Source organism: Giraffa tippelskirchi, chromosome 11 (genome assembly GCF_054371585.1).
Source record: "Giraffa tippelskirchi isolate mGirTip1 chromosome 11, T2T-mGirTip1v1.2.pri, whole genome shotgun sequence".
NCBI classification, from domain to species: domain Eukaryota; kingdom Metazoa; phylum Chordata; class Mammalia; order Artiodactyla; family Giraffidae; genus Giraffa; species Giraffa tippelskirchi.
Window position 1 is genome coordinate 123106667 of NC_137285.1, and position 16657 is coordinate 123123323.

Sequence of the window (16657 nt, forward strand, 5' to 3'; positions counted from 1 at the left end):
TCAGCCTTTGCTGTTATCACTCTTCTCTGTCCATGGGACTCACACCTACAGTTTATTTCAAGACTCAAGAGCAGGAGTGACAGCCTCCATGAAGCCTCTTCTGACCACTCATTTCTTCTCACTCCCACTATGCTACATACAAGCATCTGGCCTCATACCTCTAATACATCATCCTCCTCTAAGAACAAGCTTCCAGAGGGCAAAGGGTTCCCATCTTCCTCTCATAGCCCCAGTGCCCAGGAGGCTGCCTCATCACAGTGGGTGGACAACAGACTGAGGGAAGAAGGGTGCCTCCTGACCTGGTGACAGAGAGTGGGGTCCCCTCCTCGCAGCTCAGATCCAGGCTGTCAATACTCAAGTCCAGCTGAGGCTTAGCCTGGGGCTCCCGGCTCTTCAAGGCGTCAGTCGCCACCTGGAACTTGCCCAGGTCCCGAAGCTGCTGGTCGGCATGGGCAACCTGGGAAAGGGAGCGGAGGGAGAGTGAAGGCAGGCCTCAGCAGGGTGGCTGAGAAGAGGAGGGCTCCAGAGGTGAGGGAGTCAGCGCAGCCAGAGCCTTACCTGTGCCTCCAGGCTGCGCACTTGCGCCGTGAGGTGGCGGCAGGTCTGCTCGGCTTCCTTGGTCTTCAGCCCGGCCTGCTGCAGCTCCCGGCCCAGGCGATCCACTTCTGCCCGCAGCTCCTTGTTCTCTGTCTGCAGTTGCTCCAGGCCCCGCAGCTGCTCCTGCAGCTCTTGGTTCTGCTGCTTCTTGGCATCATAATGAGTCTTGGCCTTCTCCATCTGGGTGGGCAGAAGGGCGGGTGGGTGGTGGGGTTGGAGAAGTGGGGGGTGGGGGGCAGGGGCCGGGCTCCTCACCTGTAGCTTGTAGTGCTCAGCCGCCTGCTCCTTCTGGCTCAGCTGGGCCTGCAGCTCACTCAGCTGGGCCTGGAGGCGCTGGACCTCCTGCTGGCTCTCACCACCCTGGGCCTGGAAAGACGAGAGAAGCTGATGGCTGCTGGTCTCTTTGCCCCACCCAAATCCACCGACCCCTAGCCTCCTGGGCTCCACGGTGTTTTCAGATTCCTGAATGTTCTCTGTAGACATACAACAGGGCTTTGGGCTCCTCCCAACTCCAGCCTAAGCACCACACACCCCTCAGAATCCAGCTGCTGTAGCTTTTCCTGTCTAGAGAGTGCCCTTTCTGGAAGAGTTCTGGCAGCCTGCCTTTGCCTGACAACCAGGCACAAGCTACCTCACCCTCCCTCTGTGAGGACAGTCTCCCAGGCAGGAAGGGCACTGACCCCCAAGAACACCAGGGTGCTAGGCACATGGCACATGTGCTCTCTGAGGACATGAGAACTCATTTCTCCTCAAAACCACTCTGGGAACTAACTTGAGCTCCACTTCCGAGATGAAGAAACTGAGTTAAGAGACTGAAAGCACACTGGTCATGGGGACCAAAGAGCAGAGTAAGATTTGAGCCTCTGCCCACCTGACTCCGAAGCCGGTGTGGGCTCATTTATGCTGCCGGCACCACCTCCCATCCAGACCACAGACTCCTTGGGCACAGGATCTGTGGCAGCTTCTCTGTCCACCTGCAGTTTGCACCAGCAAGTGCTAAGTCTGTAGCAGGCACTGGACAGGGCCAACCAGCCTTACTTCCTCATCTCCCGGCACCAGGAAGGCCCCTGAGAGGAGTGTACTCAGCCTGTTTATCAACGTGACTGTGACATGGTGTGGAGTACATGGCAGTGAGCTCGGCAAACAGCTCTGAGCTCCCACCAACCTCTGTGACCCTCCTGGGGCCACTGGGGCCAAGTTCCTTTGCCCTTAACTAAAAGCTGTGAAGCCTAGATAGAGTTGCATAAAAGCAACTATTAAACCAAAGAAGGTGATGCCACGGAAAGCATTAAGAATATTAAGTTGCACTGTAATACTAAATGTCAGTAACACTCACTCCCTGAGATTAAACAGCACAACCCAAGTGAAGCTTCTGCAGTGCTGTAAATGTTGTGATCGGCCCTGTCCAGTATGGTAGCCACTAGCCACACATGGCTACTGAGCTGTAGAAATGTGGCTAGCGTGACTAAGGAACTGAATTTTAAATCTAATTTTTATTTAAATAACCACACATGGCTAGTGGCTACTGCAGCAGACAGTGAAGGTCTGCGAGTTGGGAGCCACTCTGGCCATCTTCCCTCAGGAGCTCGCAGAGGCACAGCAGGGCTCCTGAGGCTGCCAGGCCCCACAGGGTGCCCCAGCCTGGGCTTAGCACTCCCTGCCCCCCTTGAGCCGATGGAGGGCAGGCCCATCCCCTGCTGTCCCACCTTCAGCTTCTGCTGCTGCGCCTTGCTGGCTTGCTCATGGTCAGCTAGCTTCTTGCTCAGTTCTTCCACCTGGGACAGGGAGGCAAGAGGAGACAGATTCAGGGGGCCTTCTGCTGAAGGTCCAGACAAATTATGGGGTTTACCCAGGCCAGTCCCCAGTGTCCCTGTAAGAAACTCAGGGCCGCCTCTGGCCTCCAGTTAGGGAATGGCCTGCCGCCCTGGCTGGTGGGCAGGACCTGAGTGATGTGACCCAACGCAAATGCTGTCAGAGCCACCTGCCTGCACTTGCCTCCACCCCTGCCACAGAGACAGAGGCAGCAGGGTCACTTGGGAGCTGACACCCCACCACAACCTACTGCCGCCGTTCCCAGCCCCAACCTTCCCACGGCAGGACAGGAACAGGGACCCAGTCAGTCTACAACACCAGCAGATATTCTCAATGACTACACCCCCCACCCCGCCAAGAAACTGCCAGAGCAAAAGCCCAACTGCTCAGACCTCTGCCCAAAATCCACAGGCCGTTAGGGTTGGCGCTAGCAGTGTGGTGGCTGTGATTAGCACTGGGGTCAGGCAGCACACGTATTCCACGCCCACCCCACCCCCACAGAGAGGAAGGGGTCGGGGAGGAAGGGAATGAGAGGGCGCATGGCAGCCACAAACGCGCTTGGCTCCCTGCGCGCTTGGCTCCCCTGGGCCTTCTGGGAGCTCAAGCACAATCAGTGAAGGCAAAAGGCGGGAGCTCCATTGCTAACTGTTTGCTCTTCCATCTGACCTTCCCCATCATCTCAGGCTCCCTGGAGGAGGGGACGGGAGGAGAGGAGGGCCCACCTCCTCAGCAGGCCCCAGACGATGGGGTAGCAAAGGGGGTAGAGGAAGGGGGCGCCCACTAAATGCCAGTTTGATAGCTTTGATGTCTAGGGCAGCACAGAGATCCTGGTGAGGGCGAGGCAGTCAGACCTCACCTCCTCTGTCCTGGGGAAGCCCCTCTTCTCTCAACCTTGGCCTTCCTGCTCCCAGACATGTTTATCTTATGATGGGGGTTAAAAACCCAGAGGGTGATGGGCAGGCGTCCTGAGCTCATGGCCCCGCTAATCTGTGGGGGCCACCTGGCACATCACCTTTCTGGCTTCTGCGAGAAAGAAGGGAGCTGTGCTACACCAGGCCCGTGGCCAACCTGCTAGTCCCCACAGCTGAGTACCCAAACTGGGAGCAGGACCTGGAAGTCTGGGAGTCCCAAGGGCAGGCTGTCTCTGGATCTGGTACAGTAAAGACGAAGCCTGCCCTACCCCTCATCCCTGACAGACGATGAGAGTACAGACGGGTGGAGAGGCCGACCTGGGATGGGTGGGGCGAGGCCTGAGAGGGCCCAGCACACCGCACTCCGGGACGGCCTGGGTTCCACGGCGTGACCCTGCCCCTTCACAAACAGTTCACAACAGGAGCCCACGGAGGCAAGCTGCAGCCGGGGTCATGCACCGAGACCAGTCACCGCTTAAGCAGCCAGCATTTATCGAGGACCTCTGGCATTACCTGCTTAGTCTGCTCTCTCTGAAATAACTCTAGCTGCTCCACCTGTACGTGGGGGAGCAACGGAGACAGCGTGAGATGGGGGCCCAAGAGGCACCCGCCCTGCTCCCAGGCTGGCCTCCCCGAGGCTCTGTCTGCCCCCAAGGAACTAGATGTCTAGTAGCCTCTTTAAATGCCATCTTGGCTCAGTTGAGGCCCCGGTGGCTCTTGGGGCCTCCACTGTAACTGTGCCTCCTCATGACAGGGTGCCTCAAGGAGTTGATGGTTTTCACAGCCTGCCCCGCCAGAGACAGAGCCTTCGGGGAAGGGGAGGCTACTGAGAGTTTCTGTAGGCCAGCAGGGGCCACAGACAACCTGTACTAGCAGCCACCTCTCCTCCTCTGCCACCCAGACTCTCTGGAATCACATGGAGATTGGGGAATGTAGAGACAACGTCCCCACCTCTCAGGTCTGCTCTCCAGGGGTGTGGCTGAGCCAGGGGCCTCACCTGGGCAGTGAGTTTCTGCCTCTCCTCCTGGAAACGCTGCCTCTCCTCCAGGACCTTGGCCTTGGCACCCTCGTACTTGGCGGTCATCACCTCCAGCTCCCGGGCAGTGCTCTGCGCTTCTCGCTGCATCTCCGCCAGACGGGTCTCAGCGTCAGCACGCACAGCCGCCAGCTCCTGGCTGTACTTCTCGCGGGCCTGGTCCAGCTCCACTTCCAGAAACTGCCGGCCGAGGCTGGCCCGCTCACCCAGCCCACGGTTCTCCTCCGCCAGCAGGCCATGAGCCTTCTTCAGCATGCTCAGCTGCTCCGCGTAGCTGGCCTTCTCTGCTCGCAGCTGCTGGGCCACGCGCTCCTGCTCTGCCACCTTCTGCCGCAGGGGCAGCAGCTCCCCGAGCTCGCGCTGGGCCCGCAGCAGCTCTGCTCGCAGCCCGCCAGCCGCCTGCTTGCTCTGCTCCAGCTCCTCCCGGTGGCGCTTCTCGGCGGCAGCCTGCTCAGCCTGCAGCTGCTGGCACAGGTGCTTGACGGGCAGCAGCTCGCTCGCCAGGGCCTGCGTGCTGGTGTGCTCCAGCTGCAGGGCCGAGAGGGCCTGCTCTTTCTGGAAGAACTTCTCCTGCCAGGCCTTTAACTCTTGGCCCAGCTCCTCTGCTCGCTCCGCCTGCGAGGCCAGCTCCTGCCGCAGGCTCTCAGAAGCCACCCGCTGCTTCTCAGCCTCCTCCCGGAGGGTTTGGACCTCCTCGCGCAGAGCGGAGCTGCGCTCCGCAGCTCTGGCGCTGCTGCTGGCAGTCTCTGCCTGGAGCAGGCGCAGCCGCTCTTCCAGCTTCTTACTCTTCTCCGACTCAGCAACCACCAGCCGCTTCAGCTCCTTGCTCTCACCCTCCTTCTCCAGCACCTGGCGGTTCAGGATGGACACCTCCTCCTCCAAGCTGCTGATGAGGCTGTTTTTCCTCTCAGCCTCTTGCTGACCCCGGGCCACCTGGGCTTTCCACTCGTCCTCGGCCTTGCCGTGCTCCTGGGCCTTGGCGCGGAGGGTGGCCAACTCCCTCTGGGTTGAGGCTAAGGCATCCTGACTGCTCCCCAGCTCCTGGGCCTTCTGCTCTAACTGGCCCCGCAGAGTCATCAGAGTACCGGCCTGCTCCGCGTGGGCGGCGCGCTCAGACTCGAGGCTGTGCTCTAGGCTAGAGGCCTTCTCCTGGTACTCGAGGGCCTGCTGTTCCAGCCGGCTCACCTCTGCCTGCAGAGCCTGCAGTTCAGAGCCTTCTGGCTCAGTCTTTCCAGTAGCCTCGGACTGGGTTTGCAATCCAGAAGCGTCTTCTCGGCTGGCTGTCCCAAGAGACTGCGGGCGCTCCTCCTTCTTGGCCAGCTGTTCTTTCAGTCGCTCCACAGTTTGCTGAAGCTCCTTCAGCGCTGCCCCTTGGGCTGCCTCCTGCCCACGAAGCTTGGCCAGTTCCTGGTCCGTCCCCTCCTTTTCCCTCAGGGCCTGAGCCAGTGCCTCCTGCAGCGCAGCAAACTCCACACGCTGCTCATTGAGTGCATTCTGCAGCCGCATCTCTAGCTCCGCCTTGGCGGCCTTCTCCAGGGCAAGGTCGGCTTGGGCCCGGCCCCGCTCCTGGGTCAGCCGCGCCACCTCCCTCTCCTGTTGCCCACGCTCCTCCTGCTGCTGCCCCTGGCTCTCCATCAGTGCAGCCCGCAGCCTCTCCAGCTCGCTGCCCATCTGCTCGGCCTCGCGCTCCATAGCCTGCAGCGTGGCCTGCGTGCTGCAGAACGGGCGTCCCTGCTGCTCTTCCAGCCACTCCGACTCTCTGTCTCCTGCCCTGGGCGGCTCCTTGAGCAGCTCCGGGGAGGCCGTCTCCGGCTGCTCACCCGCCTTGCGCACCAAGGCCTCCAGGCGGGCCACCTCCTTGCTGGTGGCTGCCATCTTCTCCTGCAGGGTGGCAAGGTCAGTGGCAAGCTGCTGGGCCCTGCCCTCCTTCTCTTGGACCTGCTGCAGGGCCCTGGCCAGGCTGGCGTGGAGCTGAGCCAGCTCGTCCTGCTGCCGGCTGATCTGGAGCTCGCTGTGGGCCTCGATCCCCACCACCTTCTCCTTGGCCTCCTGCAGCTCCTGGCGGGCCTTCTCACATTCCTCCTTCAGGGTCATCAGCTGTTCCTGGAACATGGCGCCGTACTGCGCCTCTTCCTGCTGGCTGTCCTCGTACCGCTCACGCCAGGTGGCCACCTCCTTGGCCAGCTGCTCACACTCACTCTCAGCCTCGCGCTGGGAGGCTACAGCTTCAGCCAGCTCCTGCCGCAGGGCTTCTGTCTTGGCCTGATGGGCCTCCCCGAGCTGCTGTAATCGGGCCTCCAGCCCCTTGCGCCCAGCTCTCTCTTCTTCCAGCTCCTTCTGTCCCTGCTCATGCTGCTCCACCAGGCTCTGCGTCTCTGCCTCCAGCCTGCAGATGCACCGCTGCTGCTCTGCCAGGGTGTCTGCAGCCCTGCGCTTCTCCTCTTCCAGGCTGCCTGTGGTGGCCTTCAGGGACTCCTCTAGGGCCCGGACCTGCTCCTGGAGCTGGGCCTTCTCTTGGGCCACACTTTCCCACTCGGTTGCTTTCTGCTGCTCAGACCTCAACTGGGCCTTCAGCTCTGCTGCCTGGGCCTGCGCCTCACTCTGCTGCTGGCGGGCTGCCTCAACACGGCCACGGAGTTCCTCTACCTTCTGGCTCAGCTCCGCCTTCTCCTGCTGGGCCTGTGTCAGCGAGGTCTGGGCACCATTCTGGGCTTCATGGGCGGCCTGCAGCTTCTCTTGCAGGACCTCCAACCCGGCAGCCTTCTCCTTCTCCACCGCCCTCAGCTGCTGGAGGGCCACGTCTCTCTCTCGGAGAGCAGCCTTCCGTTCCTCGGCTGCAGCGGCCAGTTGCTGGGCCTGATCTCGCCGGCTGGCCTCCTGCTCCGTGGCAGCCTCTTCCAGCTGCCGCTCCTTCCGCTCCAGGCTGCTGCTCAGCTGCTCCACCTGCTGGCGGAGGCCCTGGGACGCCTCTTCCTGCTGCCGGAGGGTCTGTGTGAGCTGTGCCTGCTCCGTTTGGGCCTGCTGCTTCAGGCTGGCCAGTTCCCCATCCCGCTGCTGCACAGTAGTGTTGAGGGTATCCAGCTCGGAGGTCAGTGTGGCCACCTGGGCGGACAGCCGGGCCACCTGAGCCTGAGAAGCCTGCTCCAGCTCGTCCTTGGCCTGACTGAGGTTGGACAGGGAGCCCTGCAGCTCGGCAATCAGGCTGGCCAGCTGCTGCTTTTCTTCTTCGAAGTGGCTCCGCTCGGCGAGGAGCTTGGCTTCCCGCTGGCCCCGCTCAGTCTCCAGTGCTGCCACCCTGGCTTGAAGCTGGGTGTTGTCTGCAGCAAGAGTGGCTGCTTCTTGCTTGAGGCTTTCCAGCTGGTGGTGAAATAAAGAGACAAACAGGGATCAGCACAACTCCTCGGTGCCCTCTGCCCCTCTGGGGATTGAGGACCACCAGGAACCTGAACATGGAGAACACAGGTTGGCAGCCACCCCAGCCCACAGGTGTCACTGCTGCCCGAGTCCCTACCTGCAAGACGTCGCCCAGCACCTCACCCTTCTCCTGGGGTGGGTTCTCTCGCAGCTGGGCCAAGTGTTCTTCTAGCTGTGAAAGCTTTCCCTGAAGGATTTCGTTCTTCTCTTCAAGGCATTTCTGGGAGTAAATGAGAGCCCCAGGTTAACAGAAATGAAACAGGCACCACCAGCTTGCCACACAAACCCTCGTGAGCATCAACAAAACATTATTATCCCATTACCTTATTACCAAGATCTCCTCTGTCCCCACCCTAGGGGAAAACTGGCAGAAACCAACAGAGACCTGACTTACCAGCCCCAGTGAAAGTGAAGTCGCTCAGTCGTGTCCGACTCTTTGCGACCCCGTGGACTGCAGCCCACCAGGCTCCTCTGTCCATGGGATTTTCCAGGCAAGAATACTGGAGTGGGTTGCCATTTCCTTCTCCAGGGGATCTTCCCAACCCAGGGATCAAACCCAGGTCTCCTGCATTGCGGGCAGGTGCTTTAACCTCTGAGCCACCAGGGAAGCCTACCAGCCCCAGTCTCAGGGCTGAATTAAGTCGGGTGACCTGCTCATTTCTTCTCCAAGGCTGAGTTTACTTAAAATTTCCTCACTGTATACCCTTACTCAGTCATGTCTTGGCTCTCAGAGTATCCGTACATCCATCAGCTTAAAGGTATTCTGACTGTCTGAACACCAACAGCAGCAGAAGCCACAGAAGCCCCCGGTCCCCTGCCCCTCTTCACCCCACTGTTTCACTAAGCAACTACAATGGGCCAGGGCCTGTCTGAATCTACCCAACAGATCGAGAGGTAGCAACTACCATCCCTATTGTTTTTACAGAGTAAGGGTCCAAAGCTGAGGAGTTAAGTGCCTTGTCCGGGGGCTACATGGTTACTAATACATGGCAGAGCTGGGTTCTTAGTAGCAACAATAATCTCAGCAACTTCACTTTGTACCAGACAATGTGTGTTCAGTGCTCTATCTGCATTATCTTACAACAGATGATAAGGCAGCTACTAATTTTCTCAGATGCTTAGAAAAAAGTCAAGTAACTTGTCCAAGAGTCACACCTGTAAACAGCAGAGACAGGATATACAGGTGTACTGAACCAAAGCCCATGGTTTTTCCAGTGGTCATGTATGGATGGGAGAGTTGGACTATTAAGAAAGCCGAGCGCAGAAGAATTGATTCTTTTGAACTGTGGTGTTGGAGAAGACTCTGGAGAGTCCCTTGGACTGCAAGATCCAACCAGTCCATCCTAAAGGAGATCAGTCCTGGGTGTTCATTGGAAGGACTGATGTTGAAGCTGAAACTCCAATACTTTGGCCACCTGATGTGAAGAACCGACTCGTTGGAAAAGACCCTGATGCTGGGAAAGATTGCGGGCAGGAGAAGAAGGGGACGACAGAGGATGAGATGGTGGGATGGCATCACCGACTCAATGGACATGGGTTTGGGTGGACTCTGGGAGCTGGTGATGGACAGGGAGGCCTGGCGTGCGTTCATGGGGTCGCAAAGAGTCGGACATAACTGAGCGACTGAACTGAACTGATTAAGCCTTGAAGAGTAGTCAGCGTAATTCCCAAAAGTCCCATAGTGAAAAAGTGAAGTCGCTCAGTTGTGTCTGACTCTTTGTGACCCCACGGGCTGTAGCCTACCAGGCTCCTCCGTCCATGGGGTTTTCCAGGCAAGAATATTGGAGTGGGTTGCCATTTCCTTCTCTAAGAGATCTTCCCAACCCAGGGATTGAACCCAGGTCTCCTGCATTGTAGGCAGGCACTTTACTGTCTGAGCCACCAGGGAAGTCCAAAGGTCCCATAGAGAGAGGTAAATGATATTCAGCTTTGGGCATGTGGTCAAGACGGTGGCCCTGACTTCCCAAAGCAGAGGGCTACCTTGTCCTGCAGGGCTGTGCTGAGCTCCTTCTCCAGATGCGCCTGCTTCTCCGTCCACTGCTGAGTGGCCTTGCTGTGCTCTTCTGTCAGCTCATTGAGGGCCCCCTGGAGCTGCTGCAGGTGACTGGCAAACTCCCGCAGCTGAGACAGACAAGAGGGGACCCCCATCACCCAGGGTCAAAACTGCCAGAACCACTGCTGTCTGCCCGCTGAGCTCCAGGGTCTGGACGGCTCCTGTTATCCTTCCAGCCCTCCTCAAGCCAAATGCAACTAATCACATCTCTAACGCAGGACTACTAATCAAAATTTACGGCCACCAGCCGGTCCCTGGCAGCAGCCAATTAAGGAATGAGGACATTTTCCTCAACCCTCTGGGGGAATTTTCCAGACCAACTCAGCCCCACGGGGCTTCCAGATGCAGACTAGAAACCCCAGCTCTCACCTTAAAGGAAAGGTCCCCATTCTCCTCAGAAAGCTGGTTAATTCTGCGATCCATTTGGCTCTTCTCTGTCTTCAGGTCCTGGCACTGCTTCAGGGTTTCGTGGAGCCGCACAGTGAGGCTGCGAGGGAGGGGGGCAGTGAGGAAAGAGCACATGGCCGCTGCGCCGGGTGCGGAAGGACAGCAGGAGAACCATACCTCTCGTTCTTGCCACGCAGCTCCTCCAGCTCCCTGGGTTCTAGCGGACTGGCCGCCTGCTTCTCGTTGAGCTGAGTGAGGCGGTCAATGCGCTGCTGCATCATGGCTATCTGTGCATCTGCCCCAGAGGAGAGGAGAGGACTCAGCCCAGGACGAGGGGAGGAGCGAGGAGGGAGGAGGGAGGGGGCAGCTGGTCCAGGGGAAGAAGGAGGGGGCACGGACAGCACCAGCTTCCAGGGAGTCAGCCAGTGGGCCCAGGGATGAGCTCAGCTCCCGGGCCGGCAGAGGAGATAACACAGGAGGCAGAAGGGCCACACTTCAGACAAGCCTAGCACCTTCCTAGATGAAAATCCCAAATGCCGCCCGTCCACACACATCTGCCAGCGAGCCAGGCACCTACCCTTCTCGGTGAGGAGCTTGCGGTTCTCAGCCAACTCCAGCTCCAGCTCGTCTCGATTGTTTCTCTCATCTGCAAGCTGCTTCTTTAGCCGCCTCATCTGGAACTGTGGGGTCTGCAAGATGTCACCCACGGGGGAGGCTGGAGAACCTGAGAGGAAGCTGAGGAAGGAGATGGCCCAGATGCCACGGTCAGAGGCCAATATGTGAGGGCGGAAGCAACCAACAACAGGCGCGGGTGGGGGTGGGGGCGGGCTCTATGGATGTGGGCACGGGGGGTGGGGGGGGTGAGGCCCAAATACCTGGGTTCTGTCTGCAGTGCTACCTCGTGCCTTATGACGTGACCTAGAGAAAGCTGCTTTCTTCAAGTCTTAATTTCTCTATGCCTCCCCACCCCCCACAGCTGCAAAAGGAGGGCATTCTCTTTGCCTTTACAAAACTGCACTAAGAAAAGGGACTTTAGCCTAGTCTGTAAGGAAGCAAGAAATCCCATAAACAGGGACCAGTCCTTGACAGGCCTTTTACCCAGGACAAGCCCCCACTGATCCTGACATAGGAGAGGACGTCACAGGTCTATAAGATACTCCAAGCTCTCTGATGACTCAGGGGCTGGCCAACAGTTCGGCCCCTAGAAGGCAGGGATCCGAGCGCTGGGTGTCGAGGGCCTCCCATCCTGGGAGAAGAGGCCCAGCACATACTTGTTCCCGCTGGAAGAGGCAACTTTCTGTAGCTCTAGGAAGTGGACCTCCCTCTTGGCCTGGTGGCTGGGTGGGGAGAGCTCTTCAGAGATGGTGCTGGAACGGGGGGAAGGGACAGGAGCTGGAGCAGAAGGAGCAAACAAGCCACAGAGAGGTCAGTAAGAGGTGGACAGAGTTGCATCTTTATGCTATTTGAGAACTTGCCTTAGTGGGGATGAATCCAGACACTTATATGTCAGCTGCAGGGGAAGGCTGGGCAGAGTTTGAAGCCTGGGGTCTGGGTTATCCAGCAGTCAGTGCCCTAAGCCAAAGTACGGGGCTTCCCTGCCCAGATGACCAGTGCTATAAGGACACAGAGGAGTGACGGAGTCCTCCACGCTCAGAGACCGGACCAAGTGCTCACGCTTTTCCCTTCAAGCTGACCCTGAGCGGATCGCCTCTCAGTCCCAGTGGCCTCTCGAGTCAGAGCCAGCAGCCTCCTCACTGAAGCCCTCATTCTGAAATCGTGCACTGCCAGCATGACTTCCTTCTCAAAATCTCCTCTTCCCTTGGCTCTCATGGTAACCTTCACAAGGCCCTCTTACCTCTAACACCAGGGCTCCCTCTCCCTCACCTGCTCCTTCCTCTCCCACCTGCCTGCCCGCCAAGCCCCAGAGTTTTGATGGGGCCTGCGTGCTCTGCCCACAGTGCCCAAGGCTTTCAGTGGCCATCCATATACCAAAGTGCAAGCCCACAGCCTGGCCCAGAGCCCTCTCCTGCATTCTACACTCACATCTGCAACATCTCCACCTGAAGTTGCTCACAGGGAACCTGAACACAAGGAACACCAAATTCTGCGGCTGGGTGAACAGGCCGAGATCCCCCACCCAACACCTGTCGTCGTTAGATGGCTCTTCCCAACAGGCGGCACTCTCACTCTTTCTGCTGTACTTCCAGCAAGATGCCTGGTAGATTCAACACCTCCTTGTTCTAGCACTTTTTCCTCATCATACATTCTGGTTTATATATCTGCCTTCCCACCTAGAACACGAGCAATATGTAAGGAACAACAGTTTTCTAAGACTGTGTACTCCCGGCTTGTAAGTCGAGAGTAATGACTGTTTAAACAATAAAAAACAAAACGAGATGTACGCGTGGGTGGTGGGGTAAACCAGGAGAACCGACAGCAGATAAGGTCACTTACAAATGTCCTGCTGAGCTGCTTCCAGGCACAAGGAGGAGCTCTGTGGGAACTGGGATGAGGGCAACATGGCCAGAAGTCATGTCACTCCATGTTCCACATGTTTCCTAGGCACCCACTCTGTGCCCTGTGTTGGGGCCAACCCCTAGAACTTCCTGACAACTCAGGATCCTAGCAGTCCCCAGCTCAGAAAAGACAGGATCATCAGGAATGGCCCCTACTTACCTTTCTGCAAGAAGCTCTCCAAGTCTTCATTCAGGTTTAGCCCATCCTCATGGTCCAGCACAAATTTGAGAATGACGGCTAACTCAGCCTGGGCCACAGACAGAGAAAGAGCATCACTGAGGTGTTTGGGAGGCCTGCAGGGATGGAGGGCACCATCCTGGCAGTGCCCTAAGCATCTGCTGGAACCCATTCTTGCTCTCAGAGCCCCATGGTCCAGTCAAGAATGTTCAACCAGAGACGTATCCACCCTAGTTGTCCCCAGCTCCTCATCTCCCCCAAAGATGCACCCAGGGTCAGACAGAGGTCCAAACTGACTTCACTCCTGACCATGAGATAAGAATACGTAAGCAAAGCAATGCAGTCAGAAAGCTTTTACACACAACTCTGTTGGCCCCTCCCAGCTGTTCTCTGTGAAAATGCCTCCAGGGCTCATGCAGGGCTTAACCACCAGGTCAGCTGTAAAATCTTGCCTTCGTTGTCTGAATTCCAAAGCTACACAGTTGATTGGACTTCCCTGGCCATTTTCCTTATTCCTTTAGAATTTCTTTCTACCAGGTCTATGATCAGCTTGGAGCAGAAGAAAGGTTAAAGGAAGGAAGGAGCCACTTGTTCTTCCCTCAGCATTACAACCCCAACCTGTGACAAGCCACGAGCTAAGTGAGTATGAGATGGGGTGACTCAACACTTTCTACCACTACGTGAAAGGCCACAGCTCTCCGGACAGTGCCCTGCCAGTCACTGACATTATCCTCTCTGGCATCCCAGCTGCTGCTCTCTGGGAAACAAAGCACAGCTGCTCATGCAGGAAGCAAGGACATCAGGGCCCACATGGCAGGTAGTTCCCTCTCTAATGAAGCAGATGCGCCAACTCCCCTTCACTCAGGGACCATGCAGAGGAGGGCAAAGGGGTAACCGCTCTGAGCTAGACTGTCACAACAGACAAAGACATCCTCGCTGATCCGTCCTACTAGAGGAAAGGACGGTGAAATGGAGTGACAGTCTGTGTAAAACACCCACATAAACATACGGAACACATATATGAAGATTAATTTCCATGTATTATCCAAACACAGTTTAGGTACAGGTAAACATATGTATGTGAAAAGAACCTGGAAGTATATCCTTTAAAAGTTAGCAATTATTGCTGAGAATGCAATTACTAGCAATTATTATTTCCTTCTTTGTGCTTCTTGGTGTTTTCCAGACTTTCTATAATGAATGGCTAAAATCCTGAAGGAGATCAGTCCTGAGTGTTCACTGGAAGGACTGATGCTGAAGCTGATACTCCAATACTTCGGCCACCTGATGCGAAGAGCTGACTCACTGGAAAAGACCCTAATGCTGGGAAGGATTGGGGGCAGGAGGAGAAGGGGACGACAGAGGATGAGATGGCTGGATGGCATCACCGACTCGATGGACATGGGTTTGGGTGGACGCAGGGAGTTGATGATAGACAGGGAGGCCTGGTGTGCTGCAGTCTATGGGGTCTCAAAGAGTCGGACACGACTGAGCAACTGAACTGAAAACTACTGTAACATAATTTTTAAAGAGAACAATATATGTTGTTTAGAGAAAAACAGCTGCGATGGGGTGAAACATGGGCAGGCCTGTTGGGTGGGGTGGAGGCACAGGGCTTACCTGGATCTTGTATTCAAACTGTTCCCAGTCCCTGAGACTCCTGGAGCTCATGGAGGAGTGGTACAGGAGCAGCATGATCATCTAGAAGCCAAGCAGGAGTGGTCACTGAGCAGGGCTGTCTCTCTTCTCAGTCCCCAACCCCTGCCCTGTTCTGGGGACTTGGAGCTCTTCTAAGACCCTCTGAAAGCTCCCAGAATTCAGCAGCCCCAGGCCGCTGCCCTTAACTGTATCAGGAAACACTTTTCCTTTTTCTTTTTAATTTATTTATTTATTTTAACTGGGGGCTAATTACAATACTGTGGTGGTTTTTGCCATACATTGACATGAATCAGCCATGGATGTACATGTGTCCCCCCATCCCAAACCCCCCTCCCACCTCCCTCCCCATCCCATCCCTCTTGATTGAGGATTCGGTGCTCACTGTGCAAAAAGCCGGGAGCCAGAATCCCTGCACTCATGGAACCCAGGCTATGACACTTAAGGCATCCTTCATACACCAGCACCCAGGCTATGACACTTAAGGCATCCTCCAAATGCCAGCACCCAGAAACAGAAGGGGGAGTGAACCGGACTGAGCTAAAAAGAAAAATACGACGACAGCCGGCTAAGGCCTGACTCTTGCCAGGTGTCCACAGAGGCCACAGTAATGGTCCAGTAAACCTCTTTGTCATTAGGATGGGCTAAAATCCTTGGCTGAATCAAGCCTCAGCTAGGCGGCTGCCTGGACCTACCACCAACCTCCACAAGGCTCAGAAATAAAGCCCCCACCACTTCTGGGTTGAGAGAAGGCCCCTCCGCAGGCCCCTCTGGTGCCACCCTGTCACCCCCACCAGTGTCATTTTCCAAAGGCACCTTCGCTAGTTCCAGCTCTGAGCCCTCCATCACCTTCTGCACTGACACCAGGCATTCTGGAGAAGAGGGATGTTTTCGGTTTTCTGTAATGACAACAATGTAGAAAACAAGGTGAATTTCCTGGGAACCATCCCTGAGATCATCAGAACACCTCGCAGTCAAGAGGAGCAGAACAGCTGGTGGGGCCACGAGACGACTCGCTCATTTCCACCTGAAGTTAGTTCTATCCTAGGCTAGTCCAAGGGCCACAGGGACAGTGCAAGGAGAAAACAGGCTGGGAATTCACAGCAGATCTGCGGCCTGACATAGCACTCACCCACCCACACACCAACTCCCCCTCAGCACCCCAGAGGAGGAGCCCAGAGATTCCAGGTCACTGCAGAGTCTCCTTCCAACTGACGGTGCAGAGGAAGCCTGCCTGCAGCTGAGTCAGACCACCGCTGGGGGGGGATACCTGCTTCTTATGCTGCCAGGGGGGCTGGGCTCAATTACTAATACCCTGCTTTATCTTAATCCATCATCACCTTTCTTATAATCCTCTGGAGGTGGGGATGGCAGATAGCTCCTGGATCAAAGATGAGAACTCTGTATCCATAGCTATATGGGGGAGGGGACTGAAAAGCACTGTGCTAAAAGCTCTGAGTGCATGTGTGCTCAGCTGTTCAGTTGCACCCGACTCTTTTTGACCCTCTGGGCTGCAGCCCACCAGGTTCTTCTGTACACTGGATTCTCCAGGCAAGAATACTGGAGTGGTTGCCATGCATTCCTCCAGGGGATCTTCCCAACGCAGGGATCAAACCTCCATCTCTTAGGTCTCACTGCACTGGCAGGCAGTTTCTTTACAGTTAGCACCACCTGGGAAGCCAACTAGAAGCTCTGCATGTGTCCTTATTTACTCTGCACATCAATCTTAAGAGCAATTATTAATCATCTTCATTTTACAGACAGGGAACCCATGTCCAGAAAGGTCACACAAACAGTAGAGTAGAAGGGCAAGACCTCAATCTTACCCTGCCTGTGCCCCTATGCCTATCACTTAAGCAATTAATTTAGGGTTACCATGGGAAACTGTTCTCCCAGCAAGGGGAAGAAGGTAACATGGATCTTTCTGTCTCCTTGCAGTGGAAGGAATGGGAACCCAAGGTGATGAGTCCCCAAAATCAACCCCCTGGCTCTACCTGAATCCCAGACTCATACTCGGGGACTGCAGGGATACTCTCCCCCAACTGGTGCAGGCCAGACCCAGAGAAGCCGCCCCAGCCATACTCATCTCGGTGGCAC

General features: G+C 56.6%; 1 protein-coding gene across 17 annotated transcripts in view; it reads right to left on the bottom strand.

The window, feature by feature from the left end:
* NUMA1 (nuclear mitotic apparatus protein 1) overlaps window positions 1-16657 on the bottom strand; it is a 72303-nt gene that overhangs the window by 5221 nt on the left and 50425 nt on the right. For 9 of the 17 annotated variants that reach the window (XM_081539397.1, XM_081539394.1, XM_081539401.1 and 6 more), the window contains exons 5-18: window positions 15377-15459; window positions 14525-14605; window positions 12887-12974; window positions 11482-11602; window positions 10788-10945; window positions 10388-10505; window positions 10193-10310; window positions 9751-9891; window positions 7868-7990; window positions 4318-7713; window positions 2304-2372; window positions 853-963; window positions 559-777; window positions 300-457 (exon numbers count right to left, since the gene is read on the bottom strand). In XM_081539397.1, the coding sequence (XP_081395523.1) occupies window positions 300-457; window positions 559-777; window positions 853-963; window positions 2304-2372; window positions 4318-7713; window positions 7868-7990; window positions 9751-9891; window positions 10193-10310; window positions 10388-10505; window positions 10788-10945; window positions 11482-11602; window positions 12887-12974; window positions 14525-14605; window positions 15377-15459 (4984 nt within the window). Of the gene's footprint in view, window positions 1-299; window positions 458-558; window positions 778-852; window positions 964-2303; window positions 2373-3833; window positions 3876-4317; window positions 7714-7867; window positions 7991-9750; window positions 9892-10192; window positions 10311-10387; window positions 10506-10787; window positions 10946-11481; window positions 11603-12886; window positions 12975-14524; window positions 14606-15376; window positions 15460-16657 lie in introns of all 17 variants that reach the window. The other 8 variants (XM_081539388.1, XM_081539385.1, XM_081539390.1 and 5 more) reach the window with 1 other exon arrangement.